Below are 26,922 nucleotides of genomic sequence, written 5' to 3'. Positions count from 1 at the left end.
TCCATACAAATTACTTTTCATTTCTTGGCCTTGATGTTTAACCATTTTTGCCAAAATAGTTACACAATTTGTGTAATCATGACTAGGAAGAGCTAATGTATTCTTTTAATTTCCTTACTCATATTTCCTTCTGTACTTAAATGACATCTGTGCTGATTAGATTAAGTAACAACTTCTCCAAGGTAAGTTTATGTTTTGTGATTAGCTGTTAGTTTTTTGCCTTGAGAATAGTCCATTATATTTAAAGCGTGTTCAGACTTAAAAAGAGATCACATTATTATTAAACATATTCTCAGAAATAGAATATGGATATGACTGATTTCTAATGCTTATATTGTAAAACTGGTTACCTCCACATATGAATGCATAATGTCATAAATGAACCTGACCCTGTGACTGACTGACTGTTCCATTCCATTACACCTAGTGTGGTGCTGAGGTGTCACTCATTACACGGCTGCAGTCGGGTCCTAATTGGGATCCTGGAGTGGTCCGTCATGTGGTAGGTGCAGCATGCTCCCAACCAACAACTCAAATAATAACCTTAATTTAAGTAACTACAATAGTTTGGTGCACTCCACTGCCATGTTATCTAATGTGCATGTATGCACTGTTTCAGTAATAAGATAGTGTAGCAACTTTACATTTTACAATTGTGTCTGTTAGCTCATAATAAAGTAGATGTTTGAATAAAATATTTAAAAAGAAGTGGAAGAAAAAAGACCAACATATTCTATTACAAATTGGTTCACAACAGTTTCTCTGGAAAGTAAAAAAATGAATGGGTTAGGAATGACAGCATACTTGTATGCAGGTTGTCTTTAATAAATGTCAGTCTTCAATAACAGAATGAGTTGATTTTCTAAATAAGAAAACAGTGTGAACAGATATAAACCAATGTCTGACTGCTTAGGAAAGCTGCAAATTTCATTTTTATTTGCTAATAAATACATTAAAATTGAGTGTATATGTGTATGTATGCATGCCAGTTATTGACTAGAATCGTGCCCAGGATTAACTTAGTTCCCTTTTGATATTGAAAATATATATGTATCTGCTTCAGAAAACAGATGGGTGAGTATTTTTTACAAGCTTCACTCTATTTTGTGTTTTGCTATTCTGACAGTATCATTTTTATGAATTTTTTACACATTAATGAGGAAAGATGTAAGAAACGCTTCTTGTTATATTACCAGTGAATTTAGAAAATATTCTTTTCTCTTTCTTCTGAAAATACACTTTTGTGTACTACTATTGTAACAATTATAAATGACACATTCCTTGCACCCATTTTGTCTGATACAAAAAAAACATTTGACATCTGAATCTTAAATATTATGTTATTTATTTCCCTTCATATAAACAAGATTAAAGATATATTGGCTATTTTCTGTTTGTATCTCTAAACAAAGACCAATTCCTTGTAGTGCATTTCAGTTGAAAATAAATCTAACCAATTTTCTCATGTTTTTTTTTTAACTGGTATAGTTTGATGGTAGTAAGATTCAGTCTCACCTTTATTCCTAAATTCAAAGGTCTACTGTGAATACTTAAAATAAATCAGTCTCACTGCTGGTTTTGGTGCAAGCATTTATTTATAGTAAACAATTGTAAAGATATCTGTACTGTAACAGTAGTTTTTTTTTTGTTTAACATTGGGTATCAAATACAAATTTAACTTAAATGATGGATGGTCCTGAAGAAGATTCCGGTTAACATATTACTTTTCACAGATCCAGTGGGAACGCGTTTTGCAAGGTGCAGCAAATACATTTTCATTCATAATATTGGCACAGTCACTACCATCTTTCTGTTGTTTAACTTCATGTTTAAAACTGAAAATAAAAGGAAATTAATTTAACAAGCATGCAATATCATCACTTGCTGTAGATCATTTTTTACTTCTCAGAAGGTACCAGAAAAAATACTGTGATTGGAGATTGGAGGAGACAGATAGCAACTGGCTAACTCAGGTAAACCCAGAAATGATGATTTTGATGAAGGACCATATATATATATATATATATATATATATATATATATATATATATACTGCTCAGAAAAATTAAGGTAACAGTTAACCTTTAGTAATATCAATCTGTTTTTCAAATAGGAAGCATAAGTGATTGGGAATCAACTTCATGTGCTTTGGTGCAAATGAAACTGACAAAAGGTGCGTGCACTGGAGAGGCAACAGCAACACCATCCCCAAAACAGGAATGATTATGTAGGTGGTGGACACAGACAATTGCTCTCTTCTTATTTTTCCTGACTGATTCTTTTATAATTTTGCATTTTGCTAGTGTCCTTGTCACTACTGGCACCAGGTACCTGCAGGTGATTTAAGTTGCACAGCTTGTCCAGCTCCTCGAGGATGGCACATCCATATGTGCTGCCAACTGAAGGTATCAAGAGCACTGGAGGAGATACCAGGAGATGGGTTGTTACACAAGGAGAGCTGGACAGGGCCAAAGAACAGCAACAACACAGCAGCAGGACCAATGTCTGCTCATTTGTGCGAGGAGCAACGGGAGGACCACTACCAGAGCCCTACAAAATGACCATCATCTGGCTACTGTTGTGCATGTTTCTGACCAAACTGTCAGAAACAGACTCCATGAGGGTGACATGGTGGCCTGATGTCCTCTAGTGGGACCTGTTCTCACAGCCCATCACCAAGTAGCTTGATTAGGATTCACCAAAGAATACCACAATTGCCTGCTCAGCCATTGGCACCCCATTCTGTTCACAGATGACAGCAGGATCACAATGAGATGTGAAATAGTCTGGAGATGCAGTGATGAACATTATGCAGCCTGCAATATCCTCCAGCATGATCAGTTTGGCAGTGAGTCAGTGATGGTCTAGGGGCACATTCTTGGAGGGTCACACAGACCTCCATGTGCTAGGCAACGGTATCCTGAATGCTGCTAGGTAACAGGATGAAATCCTAAGAGCCGTTGTCAGACTTTATGCTGGTGCAGTGGGCCCTGTGTTCCTCCTGTGTCAGGACAATGCCAGGCCTCATGTAGCCAGAGTGTGTAGGCAGTTCCAGGATGACAAAGGCATCAATGCCAATTGACTGGCCCACACATACCCCAGCTCTCCTCGTGTGACGGGCCATCTCCTGGGATCCCCTCCATGCTCTTGAGACCTTCTTACTTTTTTTTTTTTCTTTTTTTTTTTTTTACATTTTATTTATTAATTTTATTGTAATCATTCCATACAAATAGATCAATTTATACAGAAAAGAACTGAAGACAGATCAAACCCCACCGTTGAGAAGGAGAGCATGGCCAAAGGAGAATTGCTTAGGGCTTTTTAATAGGGCAAAATAAACAAACAAAAAAAAAGGAATATATATATATATATATATATATATATATATATATATATATATATATGGAGAAGGAAAAGAAATGCGTAAATAATTATTTCTTCTTATTCTAAAATACTATTGAATAGATCCTGTCAGGTTTTGAAAAAATTCTGTACAGATCCTCTAACTGAGAATTTGATTTTTTCCAATTTCAAATAATATAAAACATTAGTTTCCCACTGACTTATCAGAGGAGAGTTAGGATTCTTCCAATTTAACAAAATAAGTCTGCGTGCAAAAAGTGTAGTGAATGCAATCACAGTTTGCTTGTCCTTCTCCACTTCGAAGTCCATCTGGAAGAACACCGAACAGAGCTATTAATGGGTTAGGAGCTGTCTGAAAGGCACTTAAAAATTTTGGTCCAAAATGATGTTAATTTGGTGCATTCCCAAAACATGTGACCCAGTGAGGCAGGAGCTTGGTTGGAAACATTTGGACAGTTTTAAGCAAGACAGATGAGCTCGACATATAATTTTTAGTTGAATAATTCTATGCTTTGCGCATATGGAGCTCGAGTGAATTTTCTGCATTGCTACCTTCCACTCCTTTTCTGATATATTAATTAAGAGATCTTTTTCCCATTGTCCTCTTGGATCTTTGAAAGGAAGGGACTCTAATAAAATTTTATATATTGCGGAAATGATGTCTAATTCCTCGAAATTGAGCAGTATTTTTTCCAGCATGGTAGAGGGTACGAGATGAGGAAAATTGGGCAGTTTCTGTTTAACAAAGTTTCTAATTTGAAGATATTGAAAGAAATGTGTAGCTGGGAGGTTGAATTTGGAACGTAATTGTTCAAAGGATGCAAAGATATTGTCTATATAAAGATCTCTCTGAGCAATTTAATCCCAAATCTTTTCCAGGTATTAAAAACTGGATACGTTTGCGAGGATTGAAAGAGGTGGTTCTCCTGCAGGGGTGCCACAGATAAAAGATTTTCCATCTTAAATTGCTTTCTAAATTGCTTCCATATTCTGAGAGAGTAAAGCACAATTGGGTTATTAGTATATTTGCGATAACTTGCATTTATTGGAGCGCAGAGCAGGGAATATAAAGAAGTACTACAGGATTTTACTTCTATTGCGGACCAAGCCTGTGTTTGTTCATCTATTTGTGTCCATGCTTTTATGGCTTGTATGTTTGCTGCCCAGTAATAAAACTGAAAATTAGGTAAAGCCATGCCACCTTCTGCCTGAGGTCTTTGTAGGGTCGCTCTTCGGATACGTGAATGTTTTGAGTTCCAAATAAATGAGGTTATGGTTGAATCTAATTACTTAAAAAATGATTTATTGATACAGTATATATTGGAATGTTTTGAAATAAATAAAGAAGTCTAAGAAGGATATTCATCTTAACAATGTTAATTCTTCCGGCTAGAGTGAGATGAAGGGTTGACCATCTATGCAAGTCTTGCTTAATTTTTTCCATACAGACCGCAAAATTTTGTTGATAAAGAACTTTTTGTTTACTTGTGATATTTACCCCTAGGTATTTAAACTGATCTGCTATGGTAAAAGGTACAGTGTCCAATCTAATATTATATGCTTGTGAATTCACTGGAATGAGTATACTTTTATTCAGATTAATTCTGAGACCAGATATCTTTTGAAATTCTGTAAGTGCTGTTAAAACTGCAGGCACAGTGTTTTCTGGGTCTGATATATATAAAACCATATCATCTGCATATAGAGAAACTTTCTGTTCCAGTTCTTCTCTGATAATCCCCTTTATCTGATAAGAATTTCGACAGTGGACCACCAGTGGTTCAATGGCGATTGTAAACAGCAGTGGTGACAAGGGGCATCCTTGTCTGGTGCCACGTTCTAGTTTAAAGTAGTCTGAACAAATGTTGTTAATACAAACTGAAGCTTCTGTAATGGTATACAGTAGTTTGATCCATGCACAAATATTCGGGCCAAACCCAAATTTCTCCAATGCAGTAAAAAGGTAGTTCCATTCAATCATATCAAATGCTTTTTCTGCATCCAATGATAATAATATCTCTGGGGTGTTTGACCTTCTTTCAACGGTGTGTATGGATGTGCCATCCTGGAGGAGCTGGACTACCTGTGCAATCTGAATCAGCTGCAGGTACCACCTCATGTTACCAGAAGTGACAAGGATGAGAAAAGAATCAGCCATGAAGGATAAGGCTACCACTTGCAAAATCGTTCCCATTTTGGGGGTTGTCTTGCTGTTGCCTCTCCAGTGCACCTGTTGTCACTTTTATTTGCAGCAAAGCAGTTGAAGTTGAGTCATAATCACTTATGCTTCCTAACTGAACAGACTGATATCCCTGAAGCCTGAAGTCTACCCTTACTTTTTTTGAGCCTATAAAATATGCATTAGTAAACTTGGTATACAGCATTGCATGAATGAGGTTCCAGTGCACAATAAAGAAAATAGGTTAGATGACGTTGTGCTTTTTATTTCTACAATGAGAAATAATTACCAAGTCATCAAAGAGTAAATGTTCTAAACACTTGAGGCTAATCGTGTTAGCCTGTCAGCACTGAAAGATTGGGTTTTTGTAGCTAATGTAATAAATTCTGTTCAGCTTGTGATAAGTGAGTGTATGCATGTTGGGACTACAGTACATGAATAAATAAACTATAGTGATTTAACTTCAGTTTAATGTTATTTCTCTAAAAGGCAATGTTTTGTGCAACATTCAGAATGTTTTTTATCTTTTAACAAACATTTGCAAATAAGTGTGACATTATTTCTGTTTCTAAAAGTATTTCTCTTCATAGAAAAGAAATATTTTGTACTACCTGTATTTTAAATATAATCAAAGCAAAAGACAACTCAAGAGTGCTTACTTGTTCTAAGTAAACATATTTAAGGACCATACTATAATAATCAAATCCTTGATGTTTTGAGTTATCTACTCTCTCTATATAAAATACTACGCCTAAAAGTGCAACGATTTTATGTGACTTTTTATGTCATGTTTTTTGTCACGCTTTAAATCGGGCTTATTTTAAAACCTACATATAAATGTTTTGGTGTCATTCTTTTCAGAATTTATCGAACTTTAATGTGATGTTGTTAAATTTTCAGATTTTTTTTTCCATTTTTAAATTATAAACGAAAATATCAAGAAAGTCGTGGTTTTTAATGTCAAGAAAGTTGGGGGTTTTATTTTTGATCGAGTAAACTTTCTTTCACAGGAACAAATTATTTAAAAAAATTATCTATTCATAACACCAGTGTTTGTGTTTAGGTGATTTAGTTAGCTGAAGGTCGAGTTACAATGATCCATTGCATACCACTTTAGTTTTCACGTGATTTTTCCTGTTATTTAAATGAGTCATTTTTACAAAAAGTTTTTTTTATTTTTAAGACTGTCAGTTAAAACAAATGGATCATTTATTTAGTCTCTTATAAATACTCATCGAGGATAGGGGACCTCAGTTTAATGGGAATACTCCAATCGGTAAAAGAGTAAATATTTTATTCTCATTTCATAATTTTTACTCCGTTAAATAATAATTAATTTTTCTTTCACATATTTATAGAATGTCATGATTTTGACTCTCCTTGTGTCTATTCTCTGAATTCTATGTTTAGGTCTCATATCTTGAATGTTAGGCTAACTGCATGTTAATGATGTATGGTTTATACGTGGAAACTTGTTCAAGCACTGTGAACTTCAGCAATAAATTTAACTGAATTGAAATAAATTGGTAACACTAAATGTCCCAGTGTGTTTGCATTAGCGCCCTTGTCAGTTGAAAAGTTGCCTCTTCCAGGGTTGGTTTGTGCCTTGTCCCTGGGTCCTCTGTGACCCTAACAGGAGTAAGCTGGTTTGATAATGACCACAAAGACATGAAAGTTAGTTTTGACTGTTGACTCCAAAATCACCCTGTATGAGGCAGTGGTAATGGAATTATTAGAAGGTGATTGATTGATTGAGGAGAGCTGAAGTCCTGCTTTGTACTCAACTGTGTCACAGCAGAGTCTGGTTCCCCATAATGCTATAATTGAAAAAGTGATTTTGTGAAATGGGCTGATGAATGTACGTGTTACAAATCAAAGAAGAAGGTGCAGTGAAGGTGAAGTCTGAGTTTAATGTCACTTTCCATAAAGTCCTTTTGATCTGTATTACAAAGGAAGGTAGGATAGAACTGATAATACAAAGCCTGCTTGTTTAATTTTCATTATAGTTTGTAACTGTTGTAAGTTTTAAGCAGATAAAAATTACATGAGAGTGCCGCCCAGAAAATGAGATCCTGTATACTTACATTTCACACATTTTGAAATAGTCTAATTTTGAAACTATATTATATAACACCTCTCAGTTAGATGCAAGAAATGCCTCCAGATTTAAAATAGGCTGCAATATAGGACTATAAGTAATTAAGATGGTTTCTTATTGTCCTAATATACACCAGGAAGTGTTCTGTGTTTAAAATGTGTATATATGCAAAGTGGAGTTTCTTAAATGCAAGCTGCTTTTAAGTATTTTTTTCATTTAGGCTCCATTTTCAGAGAGTAGTTAGTTAAAACATAAGTCACCAGATTCAGCATTTTAAAGTTTTAAAAATCATTTTGCAGCATACTGTATATTCTTACCTTTTCTTAATTTTAAGTATTTAGTGCTGAATTGCAAGTATCCAGACACTGTTGCAGAGTAGGAGTCAGGAGATACCAGATCATCAAAGGGCACACTCACAATCTGATTTCCATTTATTGTTAAATATTAGCATACAAATTAGCAATTGCTTTTAGGTTTTATAAGTTATGTGCTTTGATATTTAACACCTGGCATTTCATTGCACACAAAGGTGGATCATTTGCATCCTACTGTAGCTGTAGTGGTGCCCAGGTGACTAAAACCCCAGATGCGTTTACATCTTGTCAAACATCCTATACCATTTCCTAAGCTTTTGCGAAATCTTAACGTATTTGTGATTATTTTGTAATACTTTAATATATGGCAGCACAGTGGCGCAGTGGTAGCACTGCTGCCTCACAGTAAGGAGACCTGGTTTCGCTTCCCGGGTCCTCCCTGCGTGGAGTTTGCATGTTCTCCCCATGTCTGCGTGGATTTCCTCCGGGTGCTCTGATTCCGTCCCACAGTCCAAAGACATGCAGGTTAGATGTATTGGTGATCCTAAATTTTCCCTAGTGTGTACTTGGTGTGTGGGTGTGCATGTGTGTATGCGCCCTGCGGTGGGCTGGCAGCCTGTCCGGGATTTGTTCCTGCCTTGCGCCCTGTGTTGGCTGGGATTGGCTCCAGCAGACCCCTGTGACCCTGTATTAGGATATAGCGGGTTGGATAATGACTGACATGACTGATTTTAATAATTATTAAAGGAGCATCATTATTGAGTAGGAGTCCATACAGAGAAGTCTAAGAAATGAATTGCAAGAATAAGAGGAAGCGGAGACTGATGCTGAAATTAGTTAAATTCAAAACTAAAGTTCAAAAACCACTTTAAAAAGAAATTACCAGAGACAGTTGCTTCCTCCTCTTTATTAAAAGACGGCTCAGACAATAACTGAACATGCATCCTGCTCATAAATAAATTGAGCATGACACCATGCGCTTAGCAAACATAAATAAATAAATAATGAAGTGGTAACAAACAAAACTCAAAATGACAGAGCAGATGATATTAATGTCATCATATGGCGCAAAAATGGTGAAAAAATGCTAAATAAAAATGTAGGATCTTTGAATACATCTTGACAGCACCTGAGTTTACTTAAGCCTACAGTTTACACTTTGTTCTTTACCCTTCACCAGATGTATTTCTGTGGATCACACCAGACCAGAGATAACCATCTCTCCACACTGATGGCAATGAATACCAATAGGGTAGGAGTCATCTTCAGCTGTGGAACGTTCCCAGAGTATGCATTATCCTGTTTAATTATGTCAAAAATCTCCCCTTCCAAAGCCAATTATGTTCATGATCATATGTATGCAATGCAATAAGATTCTTACTGACGTGTCTCTCACAAACGAGTTACAGTGCTTTAATGAATGAATTAATAGGAGACAATGAATACAACCTCATATATTAAGTAGAACATTATGCATATATGCACATCATATAAAACATTCACAAATCAGGTACGTTCATGTAGTCTTAGATGTATATGTGGTGTTAACAAACTGCTGTTGAGTACTCTAATGGCCTGAATGTAAAAAATATCCCTGAATCAAGCAGTGTGCTTATTATTGGCCCTGTTTCAATGAATGGTCCTGTAATAATTGTCAGGACGGAGCCTGGAGAAAAATGAGTGCACTTGATTGGCTGAGTTTTTTTTAATAATGCTGTTTGTCTTAAATGTACTAAACAGAAGGGGTCTGTGTGCCAGTAATATGTTGAGCTAATTTACCCAGTAGTACTTTTGGTCCATAAGTCTCACAGGTGCTGTACTAATATGTTATGCAATCCAGAAAGGATGTCATTAAAAGCAAACAAAGAGAAAATGGTGAGAATAGATTGAGAGAGCTGGTTGAAAAGGAGAACCCATTTGAGACTGGGGACTGCAGGCAATGGAACAGAGACCTTCTGTCACTAGAGGGCATTATTCCCCATAATTTTATAAAATACTGCCTGAAGACTGACATAATTCCAATAGATGGTAGCAGTGTGACACTGTGTACTATACATACTCCCCTATTGCTCATTGGAAAGGACAGCTAACTGGGTGTTTATCAGGCCCTTTAATGGTATAATGGAATTCTTAAGTGAAGCAACACCTGGGGTTGGCAGAGAAAGTTGTGGGCATATGGTCACATGGTAACTGCATAGCCAATATGAAATCAGAAGTACTTCCCAGAGTTTTGTGGCTCAGGCTTAACAGTCCTTCCCAGACCATCTTTTTTAAGAACTGATTCTGGGCTGTGGAGCCCAGATAAGGGTTCACCCAGAAGAGACTAAGAAAGGTCTGTATAATTTCAGAGAAAAGTAAGAAAAAATGTAGTTTTTGAGGTTACATGGAAAACTGAATTTGACAGACCGGGTTGGCTGCAACAGCCATATTCCCTTGAACCGGGAACTGTCAACAGTCCAGGATGAGCTGTGACTAGCAAGAAATGGTGCAAAAAGTGCTCAGTGCTTTTATTCATTTGTAAAATAGTGGAGTGCTCCATCCATTAAACAAATAGTCAATAATTAATCCATAAAAATGTGTGTCCCAATGTGGAAGTTAAAATCCATAAAAAACAATAAATAGATCCATAAAATGAGTTTAAAATCACTGGCTGAGTCCTTCCATTATAATCCTACAAGCTACGGTGCTTCTCTTTAAAAACTGCGTCTCTGCCACTTGCCCAATCAGGTCTCCTCAGCAGGCAGAGTCACTCACCGAGAAGCGCAGTGAATCTTTAAAATGGGCTGGAGCTCCAGTCACCACCCAGGGCATTCAGCAGTGAACCTTACTATTAGCCTTGCTCCACTCTCCCACTGCTGTTTCTTGGCCTTGTGCGAGAGCCCACTTGGAGCAATAGGCCACTCCTGTTACTATCCACAAAAGCAACCTCTGTCCCTTCGAGCATTGGCCAAGTGCTCCACTCAAGGTACCTTATTTCCAACCACTTGCCTTTACTCCAATTCAATACTTGCTCTGGTTTGCATCTGCATCACTTTCATTCTTTCATTCAATTAGCCTCTGACCTCTCTCTCTCTCACATTCTTCATTATATTATTGGGTATGGCACTAGACCCAAGAGAGCTAATGAGACAAAGGTAATCCACTGAACTGCACTCATCTACATGTAAATGCACAATTAGCTGAACATCCTGGAGCTGCTCCGCCTCACTATCATGTGCACCTGCACCCCTCCAAATCCTGACACTCAGGTTGTTTTTATTTATAACTGCATATTGCCATGGACCCAAATAAAAATTCTATTTTTTTAATGAAATAATGTTGTTTTTCTCTTAGATGTCTTTTCAATGTGCATTTTGGTTACACAGCAAATGTTCCCAACCCCTCCTATTTGCCCACATTCACAACATCTTACAAGATAGTGTCAGTTGTTGACTGAAGAAGTCTGAAAGACACTTCAGCATCATGTGCAAACTGCATTTCCAGTAGCAAAAGAATCTTTATTACCTTCCCCAATTGCAGCAAATGGTGTGGTCTGGCTAATCCTCCAACCCTCTCATGTTGTTATTCTTTACACAACATTTAATTCAGCAAGCTAAGTTCAGAATATATGGCTCAGACTGGTATTCTGTTATGAAAATCCTGGTCTTGCTCATTTTCCTTTTGATCATTCTTTGTTTATAAGTTTGTATTTGGTTTTATCTTTGACCTGCCTTTATAAACTAAATCAAATTAAAAAATAATTATTTTATCCATGGGGTGGAATTTAACAGATTTTAAGTTAAAGGCATGAAAACTGACATCTACTGCATGCAGAACAAATGATTTTGACACTCAGATGTTGAACGTACTAGTTGAGGTGTGGCATAGTCTACAGATATTACTTTTGTTACTTCCTTAACCATTCACACATACACAGTAAGTATTTCATGACTGCAGTTTCTCAGCCAGTTGCCTGATATCTGTGATGTATGTACAGTATGTATATATCAAGATTCGAGAAACAATGTAGTGTTTTGAGTTTTTTTTGTTTTAATTTGTTTCAGAATTTTACCATTTTCATTGTTAAAGTCATAACTACCTCCATTTTTGGGAATTTGGTGGCTAAACATATGGGCCATGCAATATGCAAGGTTGCATCAACTTAATAATACTGAGCTACATATTAAAATGTGTTTACAAAGGAAAGTAAAGGAAAAGAAAGAACCTGTAAAGGAAAAGATCTGTAAAAGAATAAAAAAATCTCTAAGAAATACTTCAGGATGTGACCTTAGTCTGTTTGGTAACTTTGAGTTTTGTTTTGTTTAAAGATTTTAGTAGCCAGTTTCAAATGTTTTGTGTTATTGTGCTAACTACATACAGTATAACAATTCTCTCAGTTTGCGCTTATAATCTCTGCCACTCAGACTTTCACCTCTATATCTATCTATTTATGTGATGATTTAAACAATTTGACTGTTTGTAGGCACATAAACTAACATGCAATTTTACACACGCACACATTAGCAGCACAGTCACATATAACACATACAGTATAATACAGTACATTCATATATATTGATAGGCAGTGTGGAATAGTGGTTAAGGCTTTGGATTTAAAACCCTGAACTGGTGGGTTCACATCCTGCTGCTGACACAATATGATCATGAGCAAGTCACTTCACTTGTTTGTGTTCCAATTGGAAAGGCAAAAGAAATATAACCAAGTGTGTCTCAAATGTATGTTGCCTTGAATAAAGGTGTCAGCCAAATAAATGTGAAGTATACTGCTGCCATGACACAGTCCTTTTGATATGCCTAAAACCATACTTTACCCAGCAACTACACCTTAAACTTAGAACTGCAGAGACTCTGTAACAGTGAATATATTAGAAATATAGATTATAGTTAACCGTACCTACAAGCATCTCTGGTACTGACAAAATGTTAAATAGGCATCTAACTTGTATAGTGATAAGATAATTTGAAAATTTAGTCCATATATTTTAGCAGCCAAATATAATTTAAATAGCTTGAGAGTGTCATTTAAAATGTTGAGGTATTCAGTAAAATACTATTGTCAGTTATTTGTTCAATTTGTGCAATTTTTTTTAAGGATATGTATTTATTTCTTTATCGTTTTTTTACTGTGCTTAACCCTTTGTTATTTTTAATCATGTCAAATAAAAACGTCAAGTGTGTGGCAAAGACTTTGGAGTGCCAAAAGCATTGCACTTTCTGATAACAAATATGAGTGAGCAGAGTGCCTATGTATAATACTGATATACTAGCTGTAATTTTCTAATTGTAACTGTCAGGAAAAGGCAGACATACTCTGTTAGATGTTTTTTTCTATGTTATGAATATATTAAGAAGATCAACTGATGTTGCTGGCACACGAGAGACAGAAATAAGGACTACACTAAAGCTTAAGTAAAAAATAATGTAAGATCAAAACCAAATTCAGAACCTGAACAGATTTCCTCCAGCGTTAATGTCCCTAACCAAGTCTTCCCTTTATGTTAAAACTAAGAGTAGACATTCAGTTGAATTATTAATTTATTAATTAATTAATAATTAGTTAATTTATTAATCCCCTTGGGATTAGTTAGTTAGTTAGTTAGTTCCGGCGCCGCCGAGAGTGGCAGCCTTTTCAGCAGCTCCGTGTATGACTGTATGTGTATGTGTATTTTTCTACTTTTATTTTTCTCTTTTTTATTGATCACTCCTATTACTTTATTTTATGTGGATTCGTTCCCTGGACACACTTACTTTTACAACATGGGCATGGATTTTTACACGCCGAGACTCGTCTATTCAAGTACTCAACTTCGAGCGCTGAGAACAAATGCCAGTGCCGGTGTGGTTCCCTATTTACCCGACGAGGTAAGAAGGTGGTATCGTGGCAGCAGAGCTGGCACTAAGCTAAAAATCAAGCGGCTTGCGAGAAAGTGGCGTTTTAAGCCTTCGGTGCCTTCTGTGATTCTGGGGAATGTGAACTCAATCTCAAATAAGATCGACGAATTGGCTGCGCTGGTGAAAAATGTCAGGACCTACAGAGAATGCAGTTTGTTGTGTTTTTGCTAAACGTGGCTAACTACCACCATCCCAGATGCTAACGTGGAGCTACCCGGGTTTAGCACAGTTAGAGTGGACAGAGATGCAAGTACCTGCGGGAAGCACAAAGGAGGAGGACTCGCTCTCTATGTTAATACACGGTGGTGTAACTCTGGACATGTTAACGTCAAAATCTCCACTTGCTGCAGGGACATCGAACTGTTGGCCGTAAGTTTGCGTCCCTATTACTTGCCCAGGGAGTTTGGACACATCACTGTTGTCATCGTGTACATCCCTCCTCGGGCGGACGTGGAGACAGCGAGTGACATCATCCATTCTGCTGTTGCTAAGTTACAAACGCAGCACTCTGAGGCGCTTGTGCTAATCGCTGGAGACTTTAACCATGTGACGCTGGACAAAACATTACCTGCCTTCTCCCAGTATGTGGACTGTAACACCCGGGGAAATAAGACTATTGATTTACTGCCTGCGCTTGGGAAAGCAGATCATAACCTGGTTCTTCTTCAGCCTCACTACAAACCAAAAGTGAGGGTCCTACCTGCAACCACACGATCATTCAGGAAGTGGACCCCGGAGTCTGAGAATGCTCTGAGAGAATGTTTTGGAACTACAGACTGGGATATCCTGCAGGGATCACATAGTGAGAACATTGAGGAAGTTGTTGACTGCACTACTGACTACATCAACTTCTGTATGGACATTGTAGTTCCAGTAAGAACTGTACGCTGCTATGCTAACAACAAGCCATGGATTACAAGTGACATCAAGGGCCTTTTGAACCAGAAGAAAAGGGCTTTTAAAGACGGTGATCAGCATGAGCTCAAGCGCGTGCAGAAGGAGCTCCAAGTCCAGCTCAGGGCGGCGAAGGAGCAGTACAGGAGAAAGCTGGAGCAGAAGTTGCAGAATAACAGCATGAAGGAAGTGTGGGATGGGATGAAGATCATCACTGGCTGCAGCTCAAAGCGGGGTACCACCATCAAGAGAGACGTGAAGAGGGCAAACCAAATGAACAACTTCTTTAACAGGTTTGACCACCCTAACTCACTCTCACTCTCACCTCGGAGTACTGCACCCTCCACACATCCTTCTGCTGATACCAGCATAGGAGAGACATCCCCACCCATAATTACAACAGCGCAAGTGAGCAGAGAGCTGAGGAGACTTCGTGCCAGCAAAGCAGCGGGTCCAGATGGAGTATCGCCACGACTGCTGAAGGTCTGTGCATCGGAGCTGGGGGGTCCTCTACAGCACATCTTCAACCTGAGCCTGGAACAGGGGAGAGTCCCGAGGCTTTGGAAAACATCTTGCATCACCCCAGTCCCAAAGGTATCACATCCTAGTGAGCTGAATGATTTCCGGCCTGTTGCTCTGACATCACATGTGATGAAGACCATGGAGAAGCTGCTGCTTCACCACCTGAGGTCACAGGTTCAACACGCCCTCGACCCTCTGCCGTTTGCATATCAGGAGAATGTGAGAGTGGAGGATGCCATCATCTATATGCTACATCGATCCCTCTCTCACTTGGAGAGAGACAGTGGTGCTGTAAGAATTATGTTTCTAGACTTCTCTAGCGCCTTCAACACAATCCAACCTCTGCTCCTTAGGGACAAGCTGACAGAGATGGGAGTAGATTCATACCTGGTGGCATGGATTGTGGACTATCTTAAAGACAGGCCTCAGTATGTGCGTCTTGGGAACTGCACGTCTGACATTGTGGTCAGCAACACAGGAGCGCCACAAGGGAGTGTACTTTCTCCGGTCCTGTTCAGCCTATATACATGGGACTTCCAACACAACTCGGAGTCCTGCTACATGCAAAAGTTCGCTGATGACACTGCTATTGTGGGCTGCATCAGGAGTGGGCAGGAGGAGGAGTATAGGGACCTAATCAATGACTTTGTTAAATGGTGCGACTCAAACCACCTACACCTGAACACCAGCAAAACCAAGGAGCTGGTGGTGGATTTTAGGAGGCCCAGACCCCTCATGGACCCCGTGATCATCAGAGGTGACTGTGTGCAGACGGTGCAGACCTATAAATACCTGGGAGTGCCGCTGGATGATAAATTAGACTGGACTGCCAATACTGATGCTCTGTGTAAGAAAGGACAGAGCCTGTTATACTTCCTTAGAAGGCTGGCGTCCTTCAACATCTGCAAGAAGATGCTGCAGATGTTCTATCAGACGGTTGTAGCGAGCGCCCTCTTCTACGCGGTGGTGTGCTGGGGAGGCAGCATTAAGAAGAAAGACGCCTCACGCCTGGACAAACTGGAGAGGAAGGCAGGCTCTATTGTTGGCATGGAGCTGGACAGTTTGACATCTGTGGCAGAGCGACGGGCGCTCAGCAGGCTCCTATCAATTATGGAAAATCCACTGCATCCACTAAACAGTATCATCTCCAGACAGAGGAGCAGCTTCAGCGACAGACTGCTGTCACTGTCCTGCTCCACTGACAGACTGAAGAGATCGTTCCTCCCCCAAACTATGCGACTCTTCAATTCCACCCGGGGGGGTAAACGTTAACATTATACAAAGTTATTGTTTGTTTTTACCTGCATTATTATCAATCTTTAATTTAATATTGTTTTTTGTATCAGTAAGGTGCTGCTGGAGTATGTGAATTTCCCCTTGGGATTAATAAAGTATCTATCTATCTATCTATCTATCTATCTATCTATCTATCTATCTATCTATCTATCTATCTATCTATCTATCTATCTATCTATCTATCTATCTATCTATCTATCTATCTATCTATCTATCTATCTATCTATCTATCTATCTATCTATCTATAGGATGTGACTTGCTGTGGGCCCTTTAACCTCCACTACAGTCATCAAAAAACTAGTTTATCTATAATATTAAACAGATAGCAGTGTAATGCCTTATTTTAACATTTATTATGCCAAATGTGAATGTGAAAAACATGAATAGTGATAGGTTTTGCAAATTTAAGGAAAACTGAATAGGTAGACTGCTTTAATATTATTACTACTCTGATTATCTGATCATGAGAAACTGAGAACCTTTATATGGCAACACTAATATAATTTGGTAAATATTGTAGTTTTCCTAATAAATAAACTGAATGTCTTACATATTGTAGTTGAAAGCAGTCTTGTCAATCCATTTCCATATGTTATTGTCGTTTATCACACCAATCCAAGTAGGACCCTTATAGTGAAGCTTAACGTATTCCTTTAAAAATGCAAAACTTTTTATTATTTCCTGACAAGAAAGATCAACTTATTGTTAATTATTTATTTTAAAACTTATATAAACAAACAAAATAAAGACAATTTTTGTTTAATGCTGTACTAATAAGTTAATATCAGAATAAATATACATAAAAAAGGTAATATTTCCGTTATCTTGAATTGAGTCAGTACAATTTACAAAGAGTCATATCCACTTTATGTTATTAATTTGGTTAATTTTATCATTAATTACATCATTTGCATTAAATAGCTGATAGATGGAATTACAAAGAAAATGCTAACAGTGGTATTGTATTAGCTTGTTTGTTATCTTTATGGTTACATTACTGACAGGATCACTTACCCATTCTTTTTCATCATTAATCACTGCAAGGCTTGCATTTTGATTTCTGCAAAATAAATTAGCAGAATCCCAATCGGTTCTTTGCTCCTTCTCAAAATAATATGATCTTGATTCAAAAGTCTTCCATTCTGTTTGTTTACTTTTAATTTCATCTGATTGATACATAACAAAATAAAAAATAGCATTCATAAATCACCTTTTCCATTCATGTTCCATTTATATTTGTTAAATTAAATCATTTACATTTCACAATGTATTTGTTAATGATTGCCATTCTCCTAAATTGTGTGTAATAAGTATTAATGTTGTTTAATCTTGAGGTGATTACAACCCCAGAACTAATACCCATTATGTTTTCACCCACAGTAGATGTCCTGAAAATGTGATTGTCTTGAATGTCCTCCAGTCACAGAGCATTATCACACTCTGCACATTCAACCATTTTATCTCTCTTCACTTATACTTATTGCAAGGATCAACTATTACCAAATCCAGGGCCTCACACTCTTTGGTGCCCTGCACCTCAACTGGCAGCAAAACACAACTGTCTCCCAATCCCCTGCAATCTGCAATTCTGAATGCAGCAAGGTATGCAATACTGCACAGGAGTGTTAACCATTGCATAACTACCTACTCCTGGGCACTGAATGGTCAATATTGCAGCCCAGTCCAATTTCCTTGCTTCTCACATCTGTGCTACATAGCTTTGTGACATTGATACACTGCTGGATTACACATATATTACCCCTTGTTTGAGCTCTGGAATCCATACCATGCACCTTTGTCTTTCATAACAAAATAAGGACACAAAGAGTCAGCCTCTAAGTTACTGCAGTAGTAACTATAACAATACTCACCTTGATCAGGGTCTCTTTGTTTTGCAAGATTATGCTGTTTTGAAACAAATGGCAACACAGAGAAACTGCTGGATAAAAAGGCAGAGAGTACTGTGCAACCTTGTTTTGACATAAACAGTAGCCTACATTAAAAATGGACTAGGATATGGAGAGAAGAAATGTGGCAAGGAATGTTCAACCAGAGATTCAGACATGAACACGTACCAAAACCAAAACAGAAAGCAAAAATCTTAGTTGACGTGGATTACAGCAAAGACAAAAACAGTTAATGAAATGTCAAAATTCAAACTGAACATGAGGTAAGGTTTTAGGATTTATTCCAATGCTAGTGTTATATATTAATATTTGTTTATATATTTTATTTTATTGTATATTTTTTATGTTTACTTCATTATGTATATTATTATGTACTATCCTTTTAAATGTACCTCTGTTTCTTGTTCTTTGTGAGTGAAGCCGCAAGAGGAAATGCCATACCAATGTCACTAAGCGTCAGCCATCCCGATGACAATTTAAGTAAACTGAGAAGGCTCAGAAGCAGGAGGTCATTTTATTTATTGCAGAGTTCTGAAAGAACTGCAGCCATGCCACCTGCACTGCAGAATAGGTAATCCATCTAAAGCTATGCATGTTAGGTCCTAGCTAACAATTGGATGGGAAACCATCTAGGAAAAGCTTGGGATGCGGATGGAAAAGGTGTTGGTGAGACCAGCAGGGGGTGCTTACCATATGGTCTCTGTATGGACCCTAATCACCAAGTGCAGGGATGAAGATGCTGTGCTGTAAAAACGGTTGCCCATTCTGGCCTCTCAATCGTCTCCTCTCTCTTATTAACTAACTGTCTCTCTCACCAACCTTCACCATCTAATAGTTACTGTGTGATGAATATAGTGGTGCAAGAATGGCTCCTGTCACCTATCCAGGTGGGTGTTACACATTTGGGAATAGTTGAAGCTGCTCTCCTTTGACTAGGTTAAGCACTTTGAGTGGTGAAAAAAGCGTTATATACAATCATATGAAAAAGTTTGGGAACCCCTCTTAATTCTTTGGATTTTTGTTTATCATTAGCTGAGCTTTCAATGTAGCAACTTCCTTTTAATATATGACATGCCTTATGGAAACAGTAGTATTTTAGCAGTGACATTAAGTTTACTGGATTAACAGAAAATATGCAATATGCATCATAACAAAATTAGACAGGTGCATAAATTTGGGCACCCCAACAGAGATATTACATCAATACTTAGTTGAGCATCCTTTTGCAAATATAACAGCCTCTAGACGCCTCCTATAGCCTTTGATGAGTGTCTGGATTCTGGATGGAGGGATTTTTGACCATTCTTCCATACAAAATCTCTCCAGTTCAGTTAAATTTGATGGCTGCCAAGCATGGACAGCCTGCTTCAAATAATCCCATAGATTTTCGATGATATTCAAGTCATGGGATTGTGACGGCCATTCCAGAACATTGTACTTCTCCCTCTGCATGAATGCCTTTGTAGATTTCAAACTGTTTTGGGCCATTGTCTTGTTGGAATATCCAACCCCTGCATAACTTGAACTTTGTGACCGATGCTTGAACATTATCCTGAAGAATTTGTTGATATTGGGTTGAATTCATCCAACCCTCGACTTTAACAAGGGCCCCAGTCCCTGAACTAGCCACAAAGCCCCACAGCATGATGGAATCTCCACCAAATTTGACAGTAGGTTGCAGGTGTTTTTCTTGGAATGCAGTGTTCTTCTTCCGCCATGCAAAGCACTTTTTGTTATGACCAAATAACTCAATTTTTGTCTCATCAGTCCAAAGCACTTTTTGTGCAAAATGAATCTGGCTTGTCTAAATGAGCATTTGCATACAACAAGTGATTCTGTTTGTGGCGTGAGTACAGAAAGGGCTTCTTTCTCATCACCCTGCCATACAGATGTTCTTTGTGCAAATTACACTGAATTGTAGAATGATGTACAGATACACCATCTGCAGCAAGATGTTCTTGCAGGTCTTTGGAGGTGATCTGTGGGTAGTCTATAACCATTCTCACAATCCTGCGCATATGCCGCTCCTGTATTTTTCTTGGCCTGCCAGACCTGGGTTTAACAGCAACTGTGCCTGTGGCCTTCCATTTCCTGATTACATTCCTTACAGTTGAAACTGACAGTTTAAATCTCTGAGCTTTTTGTAGCCTTCCTCTGAACCATGAGACTGAACAATCTTTGTTTTCAGGTCTTTTGAGAATTGCTTTGATGATCCCATGCTGTCACTCTTCAGAGGAGAGTCAAAGGGAAGACAACTTGCAAATGACCACCTTAAATACTCCTTCTCATGACTGAACACACCTGTCTATGAAGTTCAAAGATTAACGAGCTAATCCAACCAATTTGGTGTTGCAAGTAATCAGTATTGAGTAGTTACATGCATTCAAATCAGCAAAATTACATGGGTACCCAAATTTTTACACAGCCAGTTTTTCACATTTGATTTAATTTCACACAACTAAATACTGCTTCACTAAAAATCTGTGTTCGGAAAAGATCCCAGTACTCAGATGTTCCTAGGAAATTAAAGACTATTATCTTTTTTGTTGAAAGTAGAGTAAATTATTATGCAGGCTGTAAATGTGCATAATTTTTTCTTTTTTAATTTGATTTAGATTTTGTGACTTTCCCACTTCTGTCCTAGGTTTCTCTTTTCTGGATAGTGTTTTGACTTGTTTGCTGAAAGATTGTCTTTTAGTCAACTTCTTTTGTCTCTTTTCCTCAATTAAGTAATTTTCTGCATTTTTCTATTTTTGTTATAAATCTCCAATTGATTAAGATTCCTTGTTGCCCTTTTTCTTCACAAGGCAAGGGTTGACAGTTCTCTTCCCTCCCGTGGGGCTTTTGGGCTTTTGTGGACATTTAGTGTTGTTTTGCCAGTTCCCTATTTTGGGAGCTGCTCTGGCTGAATCCAGCAAGTAGTATTTGAAGCCTGAATAGGTTTAGGCAATCATCTTCTGGGCAGGTTAGTCAAAGTCCTGGTCAGCTTCTTAGCTTGTGTTTGGAGGCTTCAAACCCATTTAGCCTTTTTCAAGACTCCATTTCATGACATCTAGGATACAGACCTATGAGAGTGCCACTGTGTTTTGCAGGCTGAATTTGATGATGTCACATGTAATGTGACACTGGTCAAATGAATACAACAACAACATTTATTTATATAGCACATTTTCATACAAATAATGTAGCTCAAAGTGCTTTACATGATGAAGAAAAAGAGAAAAAAAGACAAAGTAAGAATTAAAATAAGACAACACTAATTAACATAGAATAAGAGTAAGGTCCGATGGCCAGGGAGGACAGAAAAAAAAAAAAAAAAACTCCAGATGGCTGGAGAATACAACCCAATATAGCAACCGAAAAGCTGAAAATTCAAAATGTCATCAGAGTAAAATACACTTAAATATTCTATAAGAAAATTACTACTGAAAAACTGACTCTGAAAAGTGACTGAAAATATCTTGATGATAAACAAAATGTAAAACAATCTAATAAATCTGCATTGGATTGGAAAGCTTTGAAAGGTCCATATAACGAATCAAAAGTCAGCATCATGGTAATAGATGTAAATGAGACAGATTTAGAACAAAAATGTCATACTTAATACTTTCTGTACATTTGTTTTCCTCAATGTTAAAACAGAAGATGGATCAGTGGCACATTTGTGTCTTCAAAAAATATGTTTTTTTTTTTAAATATTGTTCAGGCTCAATTGTAACTAATTGAGTATTTGCTGTGCAAAATAGAGTCACCTTCATTATATAAAAAATTATAGGAATGGTGTAGAGGGCAAAGGAATATTAAAATATCTTCTGTCATATTGGGGTCAACATGGAATCCTTATTGTCATGATTGGGGTGATTAAAAAGCTTACTAGAAGTTTTCATCCAAAGATTAACAAAAAAGAAGTTAAGCACTCCATTAAAGGAACAATTTTAGTTTCATATGTATATTATAATAATAAGGATTGTGACTGGTGGTTTCAGAATTTAATTTTGTGGTACATAAAACAACAGACAAAACACAAGCTAAGGGTTTATTCAAACATATAATGAAAGGTTTGATGTAAAGTTACTGCCTAACTAATTCCTCTGTAAACAGCTTATAATCAAATATAGACAAACTAATTGGGTCATTTTAATGTAAATTTTCAAAGGATTTCAAAGGAAGTCATACGGACTTTCCATGTCAAGGTTTGATAATTGAGGCCATTACACCACTCCTCCTTTGGAAACTTTTTGTGAGGGAAGTTTCTGATTTTTTTCTTTGCACGTGACAGGAAAATGTTCTGTCCTAGAAGTTTAATTGTATTTGACTGTGCAAGTATGCATCTCAGAGACAACGTTGGTCAACAGTCTAAATGTAACTGGTTCATTTTAAAGAATTGAAGAAATAGATTTTCTCTTCCACCCATTTTTTTTGGTTAGTTTTACAAGTTTGGCAATATTAATTTTAGTTTTCATTTTACACTCAGCTTTTAGTTTAATTATTATTTAATTTAACAAAGTTCTTTTTAATCAGTTTCCACCAACCATAATAATCTTGGTTATAGTGATCCACAGCCAACTGAATCCTGGTAATAGTGTGACTTTAATTACTTTTTTAGTGAAGTTCATTGTTAGAAGCATTTTTTGCTAGTAGTGTTGCAGTACTAGTACAACACGAGTAATATAATGGGAGCCAGTGTAGATAAGACAGGTGAGTGGTGATGTAGTCACTCGATTTCACCCAGTTAAGACTTGCAACAGCATTTTGAATTTGGTCTAATCTGTTAATACTATTAAGCAAAAGACCTTTAAAAATATAATAAACAGAATCCAGTAGATGTGTAACAGTTGCAGAAAATGCATATTTATATAGGCAGTATAGAAATAGGAAGTACAGTAGTTACTCTCTGTTTTATACATGATCGAGTGAAGTTTTCATTGTAGTTAAGATAAGAGATTCAGTTTCATCTGCATTGGGCACAAGGTAGAACTCTACTCACATCAGAGACCAAATCACCAGGCACACTTGCATAAATATCTATAAACATACCAGGCATTGAGAGGCAAAAGTGTTAACCACTGAACAACCATGCTTCTCGAATAGTTTATCTTTTGGAATCTGAAGAGAATAATGAGAAAGAGGTCATAACGGATGGGAAAATGGCTAGGCAGGTGTCAGGAAAGCGTTCCTGATGAGAATATAGGTTTAGGTTTAGGTTTCTTTATTTAGTCATGTTTACACAAGAAAACATGAAATTCGCATTCTCAGTTGCATCTAATAACAGGTAACAGACAGAATGAAATAAAACAGACAAATAGAAATAAGAAAGGTTAAGGTAAGGCAGTTAGATAAAACATATTTACACCAAAAACAAAAAATATATGGGTCCTCACTGAATATTATCAAGTGTGTCTTGTACTGTTAAATTCAAGTTGGAGCTCAGGAGTTTACTTACAGAGAGCAGTTCTAACTAAAGTCTCTGCCAATGGCCCAGTTTAAGGGCTGAACTGGTAGAGAAGTAATTTGGACAGAAAGTGTACACAGAAAATGAAAGAGAAAGTAAAGGGAGCGGCACAGTGTTTGTGTGGGACGTACAAAAGAGAGAGTCACTCTATCTAAGGACCAGAACCTCTTACAGCTGGGACCTGGAGGGTAGCTAGCATTTGCTTTCTCTTCATCTTTACAGCATTTATTGAATAAGTGTTTAAAAAAAGAAACAGTCATTATAATGGATATGGACTTTGATGGCCTATCTTCCTGAGTAGAGTGGAACATAGTGGTGTCCCAGCATAAAACAAACACTATTATAGGATATTTAAAGTTATGTTTATTTAATTCTATAAATTTTTGCTAAATTGTGAATGAAGGAAAATGGTTAAGCCATGGAAAAGTTACCTGTATCGTTATGTTCACTTTCACTGTCCTTAACTGAGCTGGTAGTCATATTTCCTAGAACTAAAAAAAAATACATTATTTCTAAACCATTATTTTACACATTTTATTGAGTACAACATTTGCTTGTCATTATTGGGTTTTACATCATTTTTAGAAAAAAATCTGCAATATAATCTACTGTACAATTTCGGCTTACATATTTGATATGCATGGCTAGAAAATGATATGCAATATATTTTCACAAGAGTAGGTTAAGCATAATGTTACTTCAAGTTGCACTCCATGCCCTGGCCTGGCCTGCCCTGATATAGTTAAGAATTTGCCTGTTTAACTGTTCTGCATCATATGTACTGTCACAAGCTAGGAAATGTTGAGAGCTTTATGGGGGCTGATTCAAATGCTACCTTGGTGATAGTTACTGAGATGGCAATACAAAATTAACAGTGATCTTTCTCAGTTAGAAGAAGGCCAACCCAGAATTCTGTCATGCTGCCTCTAACCAGCCAGTAAGTGAACCCCTTGCTGTGTCAGGGATATGCAGCCCCAAAGATCTCCAAAAGTTACATCAGTTTAAACAAATGAGTGACAGAGACTCAGAAATGTGGCTGAAGCATGAAACGTTACTTTCCTCTTCTGTTTTATTAATGACACCTGACAGTTGCATTAAAAGGGGTAATTCAAGGAGGGACACTAACCCTTTTCACATACGTACTTGTTCTTTTCCATTTTGGCATAGGGTATACTGGCTTAAATGGATCTGAATAGAGAGCAATCCTGGAGACACTTGCTGAATAAATACAATATAATACAACTGAAGCTGTCCAGAAAGCAGATGATATTGGCTGAAGAGGTAGTATGGAAAGGAGAAGAAGGTGGAGAAGCCCCAACCATGAACACAGAAGGTAAAACTGATACAGGTTCTGGAACAATTTATAGTGGAAGAAGCCATTAGGAGCAATGCCACTCAGTACCCTTTTCTTCAATCTTTATGCCAGCCATAACTGGTGAGGTTCTGCAGGTCTACTATGATCTAAAAGAATATATGGAGATTGACTATCAATTCCTGAAGAAAGAAATCCTACAGATACCAGGAGTAGTGATATTAACCCTTCAAGCCATTTAGGGCCCATGTATTTGACCTTTGGGATAAGGTGAAGAGATAGTTAGAAGTAGGAGCCCACAGTGCTGAAAAAAACGATTGGACTGGTAATAGTGGAACAACTCTTGAAGGCTCTTCCAGATTCTCTTTCTAAGTCAGTCCAACATCACACCTAGAAGTCTGTTGAAAACATGATGAAACTCAATGACCTTCATAACAAAATGTAGGTGGAATGATAGAGTGAGGAAGACTGGGTGGATGAACAAAGGACAAACCAGTTAACCAAGCCTCTTTCTCTGGAACCAGAGGCCAACAGGCAAAAGAAGACCATGATACAAACACTTTCAGTTCAATAGTCATCTCTGTTTTTGGTGTGGGTAGTGGGGGCCAAGCGATTTCAAATTGCATGTTGTACCAGCATGCATGTGCCTCCTGCAGCATTTGACTAACTTTTATTGAGGATCTATTAAATGATTAAAAGATATACAGTACATTTACAAAATATATAAGTTGAAGATGCCTCTTCCAAAACAGTAAACTAATCTTTAACTGAAGTTGCAGACAATGCTTCTTTGTTATAAGATAAATGAGTTAACAAATGAAGTAACAAAAATAGTTTTTTTTTTCATCTTAACAGTGGGAGTTCACATCATAGCATATTAAAATAAAAATTTTTTTCCCTAAATAAAGTGCACATTGTGGGTCAGATATTTAGGAGGATACTAAAACTGATATGTTATCATAAAATTATTACCATCTTCCAGAACCTGGAAGTATAATATAGAACAATTTTGTATATACTCTACGTATTAAGACCTCTCCATAACAAAAACAAAATAAAAATGATAATAACTTTTAATAGTGATATTCACAGCATCAATAGGTTTCTGAGTTTAGACTTAACTGAATTGGGAACATGCACTAATATCACGTCAGCAGTTGCTATTGATTATTAATATATTACATAGATTTTCAGCAATTTAAAATAAACATTAATTTTGAATGTACCCAGAATTGCTTGGATAATATTCTTTGGAAATTTATATGCAGAATGAAATATTCTCAGCTTTGTCAGCAGACACAACCCAACTGAGCTGGAATGGTACTGTCAAATCTGAAACTTGAATTCAAAAACTCTTTTTCACTCACAGCTAGCAGACACAGAGATGCATTCTCATCGATATTGTCACAGATGGCCAGGGTCCTTGTCTGACCAGGACACTTCTTCACTGTATGGACCAGGGGAGTAAACCTGGTCAGAACAATACCTCCCCCAGGACGCTAGATTGCATTCCCACTTCCGGGTGGGCTATAAAAGGAGGCAGCAGCCACCACTCCAGAGTCTGAAGGAGAAGGACTAAGTTTGCTGGAGAGGAGTGGTGAAGATAGACAGTGAAGAAGAAAAGTATTGGGATTGTGTGTATGCTTAGTGCTTGAACTGTGTTGTGCCTGTGCGAACGGAGAAGGTGTTGCC

At 37.3% G+C, this 26,922-nt stretch overlaps 1 protein-coding gene across 1 annotated transcript; it reads right to left on the bottom strand.

Annotated features, from left to right (window-relative positions):
- Positions 1-1,568: 1,568 nt before the first annotated feature.
- Positions 1,569-17,794, bottom strand: LOC114657641 (asialoglycoprotein receptor 2-like). Its single transcript, XM_028809516.2, has 3 exons — positions 17,574-17,794; positions 17,110-17,210; positions 1,569-1,835 (listed from the first exon to the last, which is right to left on the bottom strand). Exons 1-3 carry the CDS (start codon positions 17,760-17,762, stop codon positions 1,721-1,723), a joined length of 405 nt encoding a protein of 134 aa, XP_028665349.2. The 5' UTR covers positions 17,763-17,794; the 3' UTR covers positions 1,569-1,720.
- Between the last annotated feature and the right edge of the window lie 9,128 nt (positions 17,795-26,922).

The sequence above is a fragment of the Erpetoichthys calabaricus genome, chromosome 9 (genome assembly GCF_900747795.2).
Source record: "Erpetoichthys calabaricus chromosome 9, fErpCal1.3, whole genome shotgun sequence".
NCBI lineage: Eukaryota > Metazoa > Chordata > Cladistia > Polypteriformes > Polypteridae > Erpetoichthys > Erpetoichthys calabaricus.
Note: the sequence above shows the minus strand (reverse complement) of the source record. Positions and strands in the feature narration are given on the sequence as shown.